The sequence below is a fragment of the Parambassis ranga genome, chromosome 1 (assembly GCF_900634625.1).
Source record: "Parambassis ranga chromosome 1, fParRan2.1, whole genome shotgun sequence".
NCBI classification, from domain to species: domain Eukaryota; kingdom Metazoa; phylum Chordata; class Actinopteri; family Ambassidae; genus Parambassis; species Parambassis ranga.
The window spans coordinates 15,511,265-15,527,271 of NC_041022.1; the positions used below are offsets into that span (position 1 = coordinate 15,511,265).

The 16,007-nt window shown below is 39.9% G+C and overlaps 1 protein-coding gene across 2 annotated transcripts in view; it reads right to left on the reverse strand.

Annotated features, from left to right (window-relative positions):
• Positions 1-352: 352 nt before the first annotated feature.
• arhgap10 (Rho GTPase activating protein 10) overlaps positions 353-16,007 on the reverse strand; it is a 37,617-nt gene continuing 21,962 nt past the window's right edge. Inside the window, exons 18-23 of one of the 2 annotated variants that reach the window (XM_028401650.1) lie at positions 14,978-15,137; positions 12,150-12,291; positions 9,608-9,773; positions 4,467-4,583; positions 2,871-3,076; positions 353-1,721 (exon numbers count right to left, since the gene is read on the reverse strand). In XM_028401650.1, the coding sequence (XP_028257451.1) occupies positions 1,633-1,721; positions 2,871-3,076; positions 4,467-4,583; positions 9,608-9,773; positions 12,150-12,291; positions 14,978-15,137 (880 nt within the window). In that variant the 3' untranslated portion in view covers positions 353-1,632. The remainder of the gene's footprint in view (positions 1,722-2,870; positions 3,077-4,466; positions 4,584-9,607; positions 9,774-12,149; positions 12,292-14,977; positions 15,138-16,007) is intronic. The other variant, XM_028401660.1, reaches the window with a different exon arrangement.

The following is a 16,007-nucleotide window of genomic DNA, read 5'->3' on the forward strand; positions in this document are numbered from 1 at the left end:
CACAACATGGCTCACTGTATCAGGCCTGGCTGCAGAGTGAACCAGCATTTCACCAGTCACTTTATTCTTAGAGTCTGTGGGAAACTGTGGGCCTTCTCAGTGACACAAGGGATGAGTCATCAAAAAAATAGACAGTGGTTTCACATCACTTTCCCGGGTATGAATTTAAATAGTAAACACTCTCCTTGAGGGATTCTCCTAATTCTCCTTGGTTCACATTATCCATCTTATCTTGAAAAACCTTACTAGTATAGTGTTTGTTCTTTTTTTTCCAGTCACTGAAAAAAAATTGATTAGATGATAAAAAAAAGCATTTATCACATTTATTTTATGGCAAGAATACATAATGAAGTGAAAGAAAAAAAAAACTTTATTTGTTTAACATTGATCAAGAGGGTACCAAACGGTAAAAAAGAAAGAAGACCCCTTTACGAACATCATAAATCAATGTCTCATGTTATTAAACCTCAACTGAAAACACAAACCGTCTGCTGAACAAAAGCTCTCAGACAAATTAAAGTGTTGTTGTTTGCTGAACAGTTGAAGGATGAAAAACCTAAACCTGTCCCTTACATAACGGAGTAAATATACTTGGTCAGAACTCTGGCTGGCGAATAAAGTACTGCATTTTGTGGTCTTCAATTCATTTCTAATCACTCGCTTCACTTAAAATAAAGTGATTAAATAATGTAAAATCTTAGCTTTGTGGGAGTGTTTCATTTCTCTGCTCTGGTAAAACTGAGCAGCGTTAAAATCTTTAAAAAACAAACTAATTAATTAACAGATAAAAAAAACAAAACAACTTGGTATCAATCAGCTGAAATTCACCTCTGCTGGCATTGATGCTAGGTGTTGCCAGGCATCAAAGAGGTGTTTCATTTTGTCACTTTAAAGGAGTGCACCAAGAACAAAGAGTGTATTTAAAATTCAAAAGTCATGCAATCACTGTGCCAATTAAATAAAATAAAATAAAATTACAGTAGTAATTTCACAATCTAGATATTCTCAAAATAATAAGAATAAAATGTTTTTGTTTTTTTTAAAGTGAAAGCAGTAACAATCTAATTCCTTTTCTTGTATATACCCGTATGAACATTTCCACCGGGTGTTTTGATGTTTAAGGCACACAGGCTGCTCGCATATTCAGTTGAAAGAAAATTTGCGCATTACTGTCGGGAGGGTCAAAAGCTACAGTGACTTGAAGTGCTGACATTCTACCGTACAGTTTCTGAGGATCTCCCTTTGACTTTGAGCTCATGGATACCATGTATAAGTGGGCAGAGGAGGGAGTGAGCTCAGAGACACTCTTTCTCTGGTGCTGCTAAGAACGTTACTTGGATACTCTGACGTTGCAGCATCTTCATATACAGCAGAATGTTGTAAGTGCAATCCCATTTTGCAATTACAATGTGTCAAAAACAAAGAAACATGCATCACAAAGTCTACCTGCCAGACAAAACACATATATGTCAAGAATAGTCCACCCATAATAAGATATGGTATTGTCATTTGATTGAGAGAATTCATTTTTTTTGGATATACAAGGCTCTACTGTGTGTTGAGGCACATGCATCTTTGTGTATTTTTTCCCGGTGAATGTGATAAAGTGTCCATAAATATTTCCATTAGGTTCTACAGCATCTCCACATAGTTTTCAGGGATGAGGCCCCTCTTCCCCTCCAGCTCTGCCTCCAGCCAACCCGGCTCCCTTGACTGGGTCACTGCAGGAGAGGACACAGCGTCACAAGGGGTATGGGGGTAGGGTAGGGTGGAGGGGGAGACAGTACCACAGGGGAGGGTGAGGGTGAGGAACAGATAGAGGACACAGGGCCTCCAGTGAGTATATGTGTCAGAGAGAGGAGGGCAGTCATTATGCAGTTGTACTAAAACCCACTGTGAGTTTTTTTTGTTTCTACTGTAAATCTCAAGTCTGTTTCTAGATCTAGAATTTCAGGGAGTTGCAGGAGTTTCATGAGTCTCAGTGGCAAACCTGAGCTCTTGCAAACCATTAGTATGACAGATGTCAGAAAGAAATGTCAACCCATTGACAAAGGATGTTGAACTTTTTTAGTTCAAGATTGACTGCAAGGTGTTTTATTTTAAGGACAAAAAAATGTCTGTCAAACCATTATAATTAAATTAAAAAAAGCTCAAATCATTTTAGACTGGAAGCTAAAGATTTTATTTTTTTTACTAAATATATATTAATTAAGTATTCAAGAAATGCCCTTAATTTTAAGGGCAAGAAACATCCACATATGATGAATATGTCTTTATACAAACTATATACGAAGACGCGGTAAAGTATTCAGACCTTCTGAACTTTTCAGACATTTGTTATGCACATAGTTCGGACTAGAAAACTCATACATACATACATTTAGAAATAACTTTAGAAAGAAAATATTCAAAATGTCAAGGGTCCTCAAGACACAATGTGTAGATGGTAAGTTAATGAAAAAAAGCTCATAATGTTGAAGGACAGGCAGAATGCAAGTAAAAGTTTTAATCAGGGTAACTGGGGATTTAGGTTGAAATCCAAAATATGTAATAATAATATATCATAATAATCATCATCAGTCAATAGAAGACTGAACTAAATATCAGAAAAAAGAAAATAGATTCATTGCTGTCTTTTTATAGGTAGGAAATAAGTGGTGACTATAACACCCAACTAACCAAAGACATTAACACGCTTTTCCCTTTAAAGACTATATGGTGTCTCTGTCTCATAAAAAAGGGCTTTGATGAAAAACAGGAACTACAAAATCCTCATTTCCTCCGAGAGTGATGCTCAGTCTAGCCTCGTCCCACAGACACCAAAGAGCAAATCTGTGTCTCCTGCCCCACCCCACTGCGTTCTCTCTCACCTTGTCTCATCTTTCTGTTCAATTGAAGATCAGATTGGGTGTTCGGTTTTCCTCCAAATCCAATATGCCAGGGCCGGTTCTGAGTGAGAGACTGGTGTAGGCGATAACACTTACCAGCGTTGAATATTGCGCCGACCTGGAAGGAGAGCTCGGAGTCGTGCTCAGCCTCACATGGGTACACTGCTTTGGCTTTCCTGCTGGTGACACTGAAAAATGAAGGCAATCAGTGAGCTGGCGGAGCTTTGGGGAGGATTACTGCACAGTTCAATCTGGGCCCGGGGCCTGCTCGTTCATTCACTCAGTAGCCTGAAACAGCAGAAATGGGCCAAGCTGGAAAATAAGCAAAAAGTACTAAGAGAGGAAGCTGGGCCACTACATGCTCTTGTCTTGCTCTATCTCCGGTCTAGACAGACTGGAGAGCGAGTCGACATGCACCTGTATGTGTGCACAAGCACAATGAGATGCAGTGCAGTTTGTAGCAGGTTTTCTATGGCCAAAAAGGAAGGCACACACCGGGTCCGCACAGCAGACAACAATCTATGGTGAGATAATTAAAAAGTGGCAGGGGGATTCTAAAGCAGGTTTGCACACAAACACAAGGAGAATAGAAATCTCCCTCCATCGTGCTTCAGCTTTTAAATTCACATTTGGGAGCTTTTCGAAGCTGCATTTTAAATCAGTTTGATGCAAAAGAGTGCCGTCAAAGAATCCGTATTCACCGCTCCGCAAAGGTTAGTAAAAGGACGTATTTATGCCATTCCATTTGCAAAAACATAAAAACTGTCTCCACAGAAAGGTTGTTTTGCCCACCATTGCAAACCGTTATCTCAAACGCCAGCAACATTACCATGTAGAAATTGTGCCTTCAACACACGATGCCCTGATAAATATTTCATATTCTTTCGGCAGAGCACCAACAATGCAGGATGAGAAAGGAGAAAGAAGATATACAAACTAGAAAAAAAAAAGTTTGTGGTCACAGAGTTGTCAACAACACAATGTGCTAGCAAGTTCTCGAATTCTGAATTTTGGGAAGAATGCACTCATGTGGAACGGCATTTGGAAAAATGAGGACTTGTATTTGTATGAAAATAACATTAATGGCTTGCCCATAGAATGACCACGCTGTACGCATATTCCTGTGCAGCATCTGAAGGCATTCAAAGTGCATTCATCATTTATTCTGTAGCAAGCATAGCAATTGATAAGTGTAATGGGCCAACTGTCTACAGAGTCCCATCCAGTTCTCACAAACACAACACGACAAGGGAAAAGGCTGTGGCTCCAGCTGTAACCAGTGTTTGTGTTGCATTAAATCCTTCAATGGTAAGCGAATTACAGAAAGGAGGGGTATTTGAAAGGCTGTGCAAGACTGCAAGTGGATGTGAGGGAGGTGGTGATTCTGTTGAGTGAGCAGGTAAGATAAGAGTAGCAAGCCAGTAATGGAGTAAAAGCGAGAGAAAACTGAATCTCTGGATGACATTTAACTATCATCTGAGTGCAAAAATGACTAATCAAAACAGAAACAATGTTGGAAAAAGGAGTCAGCTTCAATTAAAAAATTCTATTAGGGAGGAAAACAGCATCCTCTCTTACCTCTCCTCTGGCTTTTCTTTCTCAGGAGCAGCTGTGGTGGCAGCAGGTTGGCTCTCTCCTGATGTTCCAGGAGTGGACCAGGAGGCTGCTGCTGCTGCTGTTTCTGCTGTAGTGGATCTGTGAATAAAACACACACACCTTGGTCACCAAAGATTCTATTGACTGAACTCCTTCAACCTTCAACATTTAGCTTTTCTCTCCATCTGTCCCCATTATTTGCATTATTTTTAATTATGTTGCATTTTATACAATGTAAAATTATCTAGTGTCATTAGCAACTACATGAAGAGGTGGAAATAAAGTAACAGGTGAGCTAAACTGACCAGACTGTTGCTATGGAGACAAACTGAGGGAAGGGTTCTTCACCGATCTGGTGTCCTGACAGGATGGAAATTTAAACGGGGTGCAGTCACGGATAATTTTGATCTAGCTCACTTCAGAGGTTTTGTTGTGCTGCCACAATCAAATGTGAGGTCTCATTAAAACTATAAGCACTGGTGAAAAAAAATCATGAATAGAACCATGTGGTAATAATGACACCATACACTGCAGTCAAACCTCAGTTGATGAAGACTGAATTATTGTACAGCACTACATACAAGGGTAACCCAAGCTTTGAATTGTTATTGAGTGCCGGCTGTACATTTGCTCCAATAACAAGTGCAACAGAATTAAAGTTCCTTTAAGAAGACCAGTTCTCAGCATTTGCCCATATTAATCTCAAAGGTAAATTCAAACCTTTGATCTAAAGGTTCAAAATTTAGTTTTCAAACAGATGAGCATATCTCACCTGTGTTGCTAAAACATCACATTAGAATGCTGAAATCTGTCAGCCTATCTAAAGAAAACAGGCTAATTGTATGTTGGGTTTTATCTGTAAAATGCAAAGGGAGCAGATTTAGAATGGGAGATGCAAACAGTCATGAATTATTCATGATGTTTGGATCCTGGAAGGACATTCAAACACCGTCCAGCTGTTTGCTCACAAGTAAAAATTCTTAATCCAAACCTTTCTGAATCCACTGCTGAGACTATCATAAATAACTTTAACACACACTTACTTACATTTAATATATGGTTGTCACTACCATCGATTTCGCATATTCGCTGCATTTAGACCGACAATCCCTGAAAATGCTCTGGAGACTAGTTTTTCTTGAACGTCACCCTCATGTGTACAAAAGGTACAGTAATTCGAACTTTTGTACACACTGGGTCAAACAATAACCCTTTGCACACAGCTCTATTTCTTACACCACTAGCTGTGCTTTAGACTGGCTTTCATCAGGGCCAAGTCTATGGCCAACCTACAGGATGGAGGTAGGGGTCCTGGTAAAGACAGAGTGCAGAAGAGGAGAGCAGGAGTCTAAGCCAGGCATCCCTCTGTGTTCCATGCCTGCCCCTGGGCCAGTGCTAATACAGCACATAATGAGCAAATTGCTCCTAGCTGCCGCTCCCATAGAGACGTTAATAAAGGCAATTAGAGGGAGCAGCTGGGGAGGGATTGGAGGTTGAGAGGATGTTGTGAATAGTGGTTACATTGGCACTGGTGGAGGAGAGAGAGAGAGAGAGAAAGAGAGAGAGGACTTGGCCTTGAGGGAAAACATGGTAGGGGACTTTATGTGGACATAGGTAGAGGTGAACACGCAGTGTAGGGCTCAGGCCTTCATCCCACTCTCTGCATTGCTTCTTTCTTCCATTTCTTCCTTTGCCTCTCTCTAAGCGTGCTTGTCCATCCCCAGTGGTGGCTGTTCCGTTTGGGCTTGGCCTGACTGTGGGTGATTTATAGCTCTGCAGCAGTGTGGGGCCACTGTGGTGCTCAGCTGCTCCACATCAGCATGGGGGGACAGTGCGCTGCAGTGCAGCATAACCACTCATTAACCTAGGCCCAGGCACAACCACTGTCTGCCTGGGTCATAGCCAAAAGAAGGAGACCAGTGGAGCGCCAACACTTGACCCACCTGCAGGTGAACTAACTCACAAAGCCACAAAACCCTGAATAAGATATTTAAACAGGAAAGGCATATATAAAAGTTAACATAACTGCTGATTTAGGCTGGAACAGGATTATGATTTGTTTAAAACAAATAAGTATCTAAAAAAAAATGATAGAATAAAGAGTCAATCAGCGAAAAATCAGTGAATGCAATATGGCTGCCCTAGAAACTTTAATGCACCAGAGGTAAATGGATTCATCCCAAAATTGCTTTCACAATTACAGCTAAGCCAAACCGAGGGAAATCGTTTGCCATTTCAAAAATAGCATCAAGCTTTCAATTGCTCTTTTGTTGTTTTACCCATCACAGGCCTAACTAAGCTTTTTCTGTAAAGATGATTAAATACAGTAAATGGGAACTGGAAATGCACTGTATGTAAGGCATGGATGAATATCCACATGTTGGTAATCCTTGTGTTATCTTTAGAAGTCTTCATATACAATAACATGCTGCAGACAATACATATTCTAATAATACAGGTATACTAACAGTTGATAATAATAGAAGCTTGAACATGTTAGTTCATCACTTTTTCAGACAGGCAGTCTGCTGAACTACAACTGGATGTCTCCCTATTTTACACATCATGTTTGTCACACTATGATAGGTTAGTAGGGAGAAATTCATCAACACAAGTGAACTGCTGCTTCTCATTAGAGCAGGAATTTCACCCCGCAGCATCCAAGCCTTGTTGATCCTGGCGTGGAGCTAACATGGGGATGAGCGGGGCTATCAACTGCCTATCTACTAAAAGAAAAAGGGTAGCAGTGGGATTTAGTACTATTTCTACTAGAAAGTGGGATCAAACCTACAGCCAAGCGGCTCGCCCAGCCACCGCCAGTTTGGGTGGGCAGGAAATAAGCTCTGATCCACCATTTTATGATCCACAGCTGTCTGCCAGTGAGAGGCAAGGAGACTGAAGGTAAGGCAGGAGACAGGAAGGAGAAAGTGCCAGAAAATGTAACCTCACTGAGCAGGGCTTGAGGCAGCAGAGCCACTGGGAGAAGCTGTGACTGAATTCAGGGAAAAGAGGAGAAATGAGGCGAGACATCGGACATGACGGAGATGACAAATTAGGCCGTCGTCCATAAAGAGTTATTGCACGATATAGTGAGTCAGGAGGCATTTGTGTATGACCAGGCAGATTTTAGTGCAACTATCCTATAGCAAAAAAAAATGCTCTTTTCCAGGTGCGCTTCTGAGCACAGCAGAGTGCAGGTAACACATTTGTGAGTGTGGCTGGAAGAAATCTAGCAATTGCCATCCCTACTGCTCTTTTGGCAAAGACTGTAGCTGAATCCCTGGGTTCCACGCCAGAGAGGTGCTGTGCTAACAGGTCTCTACCATCTCACATGCTAAGATTTATGAGTGAACAAAGCCAGGGCGACACCCTGTGACATATGGTGCAAGTCTTCATAAAGGGACAGGGGCTGTGGCTATAAGGGTAAACAAGATGAATATCTTCCCAATGTCAATACGATTTACACGGCCAACGCACGGCCACCTGTCTCCCAAACAAATAAGAGCTGAGATTTACGACCTCCTCCTGGTTGCTCCTTCCGTCCTCCAACATGATGCCACATATGTGGGAACGTACGAGAAAAAAAAAATACCCACAGGAAAAAAAAAAGTAGTTGGTTACATAAGGAATATAAAGCCTTGTCTGTCTAATCCTGCAACTTAGGAAAAAAACATGCCTACACACACAGGCAGGCAAGCACCCACAGAGGTCAAAGACAGAGAGGAATCACATTGTCCTCTGACAAGTTGTGTGGTGGATTTGTTTTTATTTTACAGCTTCTCTTCAGCTGATAGAGAAGGAGAAGGGGACAGTGAATGAGAAAAAAAGTCTATTTCAAGGTGAATCTGTAGACATGACACAGCAGAGAGTCTAACATCTGCAGCATAACCCAATAATTCATCTCTCACATCAGCATTCAAGACAAGTCATGGGCTGGAAACAACAAAAAAGGACCAAGGACTTAGTGTGAGAGGGAGACAGAGAGCGAGGACAGAAAGGAGCAGCCAGAGGCATGGCAACGCATCAAACTATTAATGCATTTTACATTTTGACTAATAGCATGAACAATGGAGCTGACTCAAAATTAATTTCTCTTCACCTTGATTAATTGTTCACTCTTTAGATGACTCAAAAACAGTGACTGGTTAACGTATGGCACAGGTTGCAACAATGATTCACATAAGAATTGAGTCTATGATTATTGTTTATTATTATTTTTTTTTTCTTGCTGTACATAGTTTATTCCAGAGTGGTAAAGAGGGAACTGAGCTTGCAACCACAGTGTAACTGTATCATGATGAATGGAGGTAAAAATGTTAAGATGCATTTACTACTTAATAAGGGGGAAGAAGTTACTCAACTTTGACTAAGAGGAACTACTTTCAGGCCCTATCCAGTAAAACAAGTGCTAATAAGTTAGCATCAAACTCAGGCACAAAGATACAGCAGAGTTATTGGTTCTTTCTCATGCCAGGTATGTTAGGATGATCAATACTGCCCTATGGTAAATATTAAATGTACAGTGGTACTTTTAAATCACCCTTCTGGCCTTGAGAGTAACTGCAAACACTGTCAACAGGAAAGTATGACAGGTAGAGCTGAATTACACCTCTTAATACTTAATACTTAATTAGTCACTTAATAGTGCAGCATCCAGCCATGAGTAAAGACCTAAGCTAACTTGGATCCCAGCTTGTATCAAAGACAGTGAATGAGAGAAATAGTCATTTCAGACATCAGCTTACATCCCAGACTGTTACCTATTTTTTAAAATTATGTTATGGTAGCTAGCTAGTTATGGATACAACCCGTGAAGTTTATCGTCTCTTGAACTACTACTGTCTTGAGCTGAATCCGTGTGTGTTCTGTAGCATTTGTCCAATCAAACACTTATTGATTATTGAGGCTGTTAACCTGTGGTATAAGTGATCTGAGATCTGAGTCACACATTTTTTCATGTCAAACATAATGAAAAGGGCATGAGTTGTATAAGAAGGTAATAGTGAACATTCCAGCGTAAACCCTATATTTGCAGCTTCTCTACTGAGGCTCGACCATCCAATACCTGATTTTTGAGTGGGTGCACAGTCACATATTGATTTGGGGCTTAGTGAAGCACTCACCTGGAGTTGCTGCCTGAGCTGACGCTGGTGCAAAGTGTGGCATGCTTGGTCTTTTCCGGGGGCATCTCTGAGGCAGAGGCTGACGATGACTGGGACGATACAGACTCATTGCTGCCCATTGATGTCTCATCTGTAGCTAGGCTTGAACTGTCTCCCACTGCTGACACTTAAAACAAATTCATCATTGTTACTCTTAATTAGATACATCGTTTTTTTTTTTTTTTTACATTTTTATTGTACTGTATAAGATTCACCCTACTCCAGCTCACTGATGATAGCTCGCTTGATAAAACCGCTGAATAATTTATTAACACACAGGGCAATGCTGCATTATCAAGGGACTTTATAAATCAAACTGCTGTCAGAATAGGCGAGACTTACAACCAAGTTTGCATTGTTTGTAGTAATACGGTACACTTGTGCAGTCACAGACAGGAACCTAAGAGACAGTAGGGATATCCAAGCTCTTGTATTTCATTTTTACTGTCAAGCAACAACTGTACTTTGGGGAAATGGGAAGGCACAAAATGAGCAAACACATATCAAAGTGTTCAGACCAAAAGTCTATATTTCAATAACACTGAACTAAATCGCATAGGGCTTGTAATTATTAGCAAATTAAATATTCTCTTAACTTTGAATACAACCATAACATTAAGCTTAAATACCAAATATGTGTTTGTTTGTGTATTTATTAAGCCTTTACGTAGGGCCAACGTGTATGTACAATGTTTAACTAAACACAATAAAGTTTCCACAGTTTGCTCGTTTGTTTGTTTTTTAGTTTATTTGACAGGGACAATGTGCATTTCTGTAAATGCACCAGTGCACAACTCTTTCATCTGCAGTCTGGGCAGATGTAAAAGGTCATCCTAAAACAAGATATAAATACATCAACAATTCCTACCTAAAAGGCAATTTAATTGGCTACTTCAAATGCTGTAAATATACTGTAAAATAGAATCTCTCTTGTAAGATGGATTTCAGTTATACTGTACTGTCAGAATGTGTCTTGACATAAAAACTCTGATAAATCCACTTTTCTACACATTTGCAGGGATTTCAGACATGCAGCGCCACATGTAGACTAGCAAAAAGAGCCAAATGAATTCAAACAGTCTTCTCTTTCCCCCCACTTCAACACCCTTAAATTTCTTTTTACCCTCATTATATGGGACCCATATAAAAAGACACAAAGGTTAAAAAAGGATTACTCTTTTCATCCCTGATATTCAAATATCCCATGGTAAAAGCTGGTGCAAAGGGAGACAAAGAGAGGCAATCTGGTAAGCAGATTTAGACTCCTTTGGCTCTGTAGAGGGAAAGGGATTTAACTGGCAAAGGATCAGAAATTGCTGGAGTTAGTTTGTTTAGGTCAGTGGGTCAGGTGATCACGTCTGGTGCGTGAGTGAGACCCTCTTATAGTCTCCCATTTCATCAAACACCATGATAAACTGACAGTAGACAAGATGCAAATCTCTCCACGCAGTATAACAGGAGGTGACTGAGTTTAGTGTGTCATCTGTAGATACTGTTATGCTTCATTGTGGTCACATGGGAACCGACTGTGACAGTGAATTTAGAGCTCAGCAGGAATCAGAGGTAGATACACTCAGGGTATTTGGTGCACCTTACTAAAAGTAACAGTCCAATAAAGCAGTGCTGCAATAATGCCTATACGTCTGACAGTTATCAAATGAAATAGTCCTGTGCAGTTAAGCCACACAAAAAGTCGAAAATATAATAAACTGGAAAAATTGCATTTGCAAAAAAAGTTGCATTTTGAAGTAGTCAAGCATTTTCCCCCTCAGATTAATAAAGTATTTCTGATTGATTTTTGATCTAAAATTAGCAATTTATGTACGCAAATAAGTATCAAATCACTGCCTTTAAATTATCCTCATCCCATCAGCCTAATATTCTTCCAGCCAGTGTGTATGTGGTATCAATATTCACCTTATAGTTTAATACATTTCTATTTTAATATACAGATGCACTGCTTCTATATAGGTTTAGCTTTCTCCGGACCACAGTAGTTAAAGGCAGCTAGCCAGCTAGCTATTATGTTCCTAACTAGAGTGGATGACAGTGACACAGGTTTTTTGGAGCAGACTAGCAAATGTAATGCTTAAATTGAGAATTTTCTTTGGTTGTGTAAAAACACAGGACATAGTATATTGACTGAAAATTACACTGGATTGATTGATGTGGTATGAATAACTGATGATGGTGAAACTAAATGAAAGAAATGGGAAGATGATAAAATAAGCTGAAATAAATTGGGAATTTCTGCCTTATCCTAAAATGCACTTGGTTTGAAATTGTACTTATTATATTAATTATATGACATAGATTATATTGCTCATTAGCTGTTTGTTGCATTTTGGGAACGAATTAACAGAGATGTGAGTGAGCTGCTACCTGGATGACTATGGTGGTTTTCATATTAAAACTACTCTACAGCATAAACATCTTATTAACTCCTCTCCTGTCATACCAGAAAATGTAAAAATACACAGGTGTGAAGTTATACATCACTTACCATTCTGAATGTCAAGAGCTTGTGGATTATACACAGCCAAAGGCCGGTTTTGTCGACTGAGTTTCTTAGACTGCCTTGTGGGAGCGGATATTATTTGGGCAGCAGGTGAAAGAGGGCATGACTCAGGAGCATCTGTAAAGATCTGAACACACACACACACACACACACACACACATATATATATAAGGGCAGGTCTATATTAAAACATGCACAGTGCAGATACTCCAAGGCTGCTGAGTAGCACTATGTCCTATACTGACCTCTCAGGTTTTAAAACTTACTGGTAGTAGTGAAAGTTGAGCAGCTTATTGATTTGACCCTAACAAGTGTATAAAGATTTTGTTTGTACTAAAAAACCAGAAGCTCCACATGTAATCACATACCATCCAGAATCTACGTTAAGGTGACATTTCTCCTTAGAGAAATTGACCCAATCTCTGAAAGAGTGAAAATAAACAGGGCTTGGACTTGAGGAAGGCCGGCCAACTGGCGCAGCCTGTTTACACCGGCCTGTGTTTACATATAAACTTCAGATGTGGAGTTAAAAGAGAATAGGGCTGCAGAAGAAGTCTCAGCAGAGCCTCAGAAAGGATCACAGACGAGGAGAGGAGGGAGGTGGGGAAGGGAGAGGAGAGGAGAGAAGGGAGGGAGGGAGAGGGAGAGAGAGAGAGAGAGAGAGAGAGAGAGAGAAAGTGGCAGGGAAAGTGAGACTGAGTGCGAACGGGAGAGGCAGACACAGAGGAGGGGGCATGAGAGAGAAAGTTTGTAGGAGAAAGGCAGATAGAAAAAGTGAGAAATCTGATATGGCTGAGAGTTTCTGCTGCCTCTCTCCCCCCTCTCGCCTCTCTCTGCAGATGGAGGTGAATATAAAACAGAGTCTACTGTTGGTATCTGGGGGTATCAACAGTCTGGAGTGGGACTCAGCTGTGAGGGAAGTTAATGCCTGTCTGTCTGTCTGCTCAACTTTTCCCCTGCTCTAACATGCTGTACTTTCCAAAATGCTCTTGCTGCATTCTAACACTACATCCTTTATCACCTGGCCGGTGTGGATACCTCTGGGTAGTCTAGCAGTATATACTGGGTTGCCGGTGTTGTTTTAGCACATTTGTATACCCTGTTGATTTCATCCAGCCTCTGTTTTCTCACACCCCATTTTAGATTTGTGAGCTCGGGTGGAGATATTATTCAAACACATGATCCTCAATTTAATGAAGCTGGAAGAGAGAAAAAAAAAAACACTCAACGCCCCTGGTTTCATCTGATTCTATGCAGAGTGCAGTACTGCTCCAAACAGATTAGAAAACTAATCTCAAACCTTTTTCTCTTTTGGCATGGAGAATTATCCCCCTTTGAGGATTGACACCGATTAATGACATTCTGGGGAGATTACATGATCCCGTGAACTGCAGGTTATGAAACAAGTCATAACTAAAATAAATGTATTCAGGCAGGCAAAAGACTTTCTAAATATAATAAAATATATACAATCAGTTACAGAATAACCAAAATACTGATAATTAAGGGGGATACCGTGTATTTAAACCCTAAATAAGTACTTAGGGCTCCCCCTATTGGCATGATTCAACATTTCTGTAAATGAAACTGCTGTCTTCTTTGTGCCTTAACAACTGGGTAAAGGTGATGTTGAATTTCTGCTTATTATACTGTGCAATCACATGCAAAACATTGCTTTTAGTATGGCAACCAGTTGGATGGGAATTTTTGACACCTGTGTTTTGTGCGGTATAATACAGTTGCAAAGTCATAAATAAAACCAAAAAGAAAAGACAGAGGGAAGTTAAATATCTTTGATTGTTGCTGTCAAGAATACAAATGAGCTAGAATCAGTATGTATTTTCCTGCCCACAAGTAATTCCAATCACATCAAGCACGTTAAGCATTAAAAAAACCGGGCTAGGTTTAGGTAAAGATTTATAACTTTAAACACTTTTTACATAGAAAAACATTCCCTTCTGCTACCATGGTAACAAAGTCCCACTCCCAGTTAGCCAAACGACATGCAGGCAGTAGATATGTACGCCGCAGTCAATTTTAAGGACTGAAAATATTGAACTGATATCACGTTTTCCTGGTAATGATAGACCGCATTAGTCAATCAATCATGGTTTCCTTGTTGGGATGAATCTAGGTTGTGCAAAGGCTGCACTTTGCTGCATGCGTTTCAAACCTGCTGGCACGTTTTGGGGTTCAGTGGGTTAACAAAGAGTCTACCAACACAAGACTGAGACTCTTAGCCAAATAAAATTCTGGTGTAAGGTTAGTACAGTATGTGCACTGCTCTGCCAACAGAAACTGCCAAATGATAATTTAGGGGCAAAATGCAAAACTTCTAAACAACAGTATAAAATGCTTTGTGGTAAGGGAGCTGGCCTTACAAACATATTTTGTTTGGCTTACACACTTATTATCCTTCAGTAATTATGCACCACCCAGGTAGATAAACACAAAAGCTGCTGTGTACAGCTTACTGAAGTCATGCTACCTCAGATTTCAATTGGAGCTCTCATTTTACCCTGCTCTTGTGCCAAGCATTTAGTATATATAAATGGGGATGGAAAGTGAAACATAATTATACACAAAATGTTGACAGAATGAATCACACACAGTGCAATGAGCCAGCAAATCAAAAACAACATTTTAGGGGGACCATCCGTACAGCTGAAAGATTCCCCACTGTTTCCACAGACAGTTGATCAAGTCAATTGAATTTCTTAAGTTTGTTATCTATAGATACTTTCAAATCTTACTTTTAAAAAGCACAATTGATACTTCTCTACATATGTGCTAAATCCTACAGTAATCCTTACCTTTTCATGGTGTTCAATGAGGATTTCCACCACAATGTTTTGAAACTTAAGATCCATGATGGCAGCCACAGTCTCTTCCTGTGGCCTCATTAATGTAGGGCCAAACACCACACCCAGGTTAGCCACGGTCATCAGATTCTGTTTGCTGTGGGCTGCCACACTGAGGGAAGTAACAGCACATATTAAGGACATTTTACAACTAACTTAACTATACAGACTTAAAATATAAGGAAAGAAAGAGAGCTATTGTACATAGAAGCACAAACAAGAAAATGAATAGACAATAGAAAATGTTTGCCTTAGAAACACAATCAAATTCAAGTCAAGGCTCAAACACTACCACATGTGATAATACAATCTTTGAAACTTCTCTTTATTGTTTTTTCTGTATATATTTTTCTTACTTGTTTTTTTTCATATGATTACACACAGCTTCACACATAAATTGCTTCTAAGTGGTAACTAAGTGGTAACTATTTGATCACATTTACAGGGCTGAAACATTGATATCACCAGATGATTTAAAACAAGAAAGAATCAGTGTTTTACTTGTTGTCTCCTACAGCCATTTTAAAACTGGAACATCTTCGGTAGATTAAACTTTATCATAGGTGGTCAAAAAAAATGGAGAAAACCTTTATTGAAGAAAAAGTTATACAGACAGGTGAAGAGATTTCACACTCAAAATATGATGATATGCAGCACAGCTGCAGAGAGACAGTTTAAATAGCTTCAAAGGATGCCTTTGAAGACAAAAACATTGGTGACAACTCACATTTATAACATCTCTGAAACCATTTCAGATAGGAGTGTGAAATTCTGGCTTTGCTCCCTTCCCCTGCAGGACATGCACACACGCCAACTTCAGAAAAATATTCGAGTCTCTCCAGTCTGGAGAATTTCACGCTGGATAATCCAAATTCAATTTCAATAGCGCTGCCTTTTTACCAGAGCCTGATTCTGCAGTGGGTTTCTATGAAATAAGATCCACCAGACTTTCACTGCCTCAGGGAAGAGGGATTATTTACTT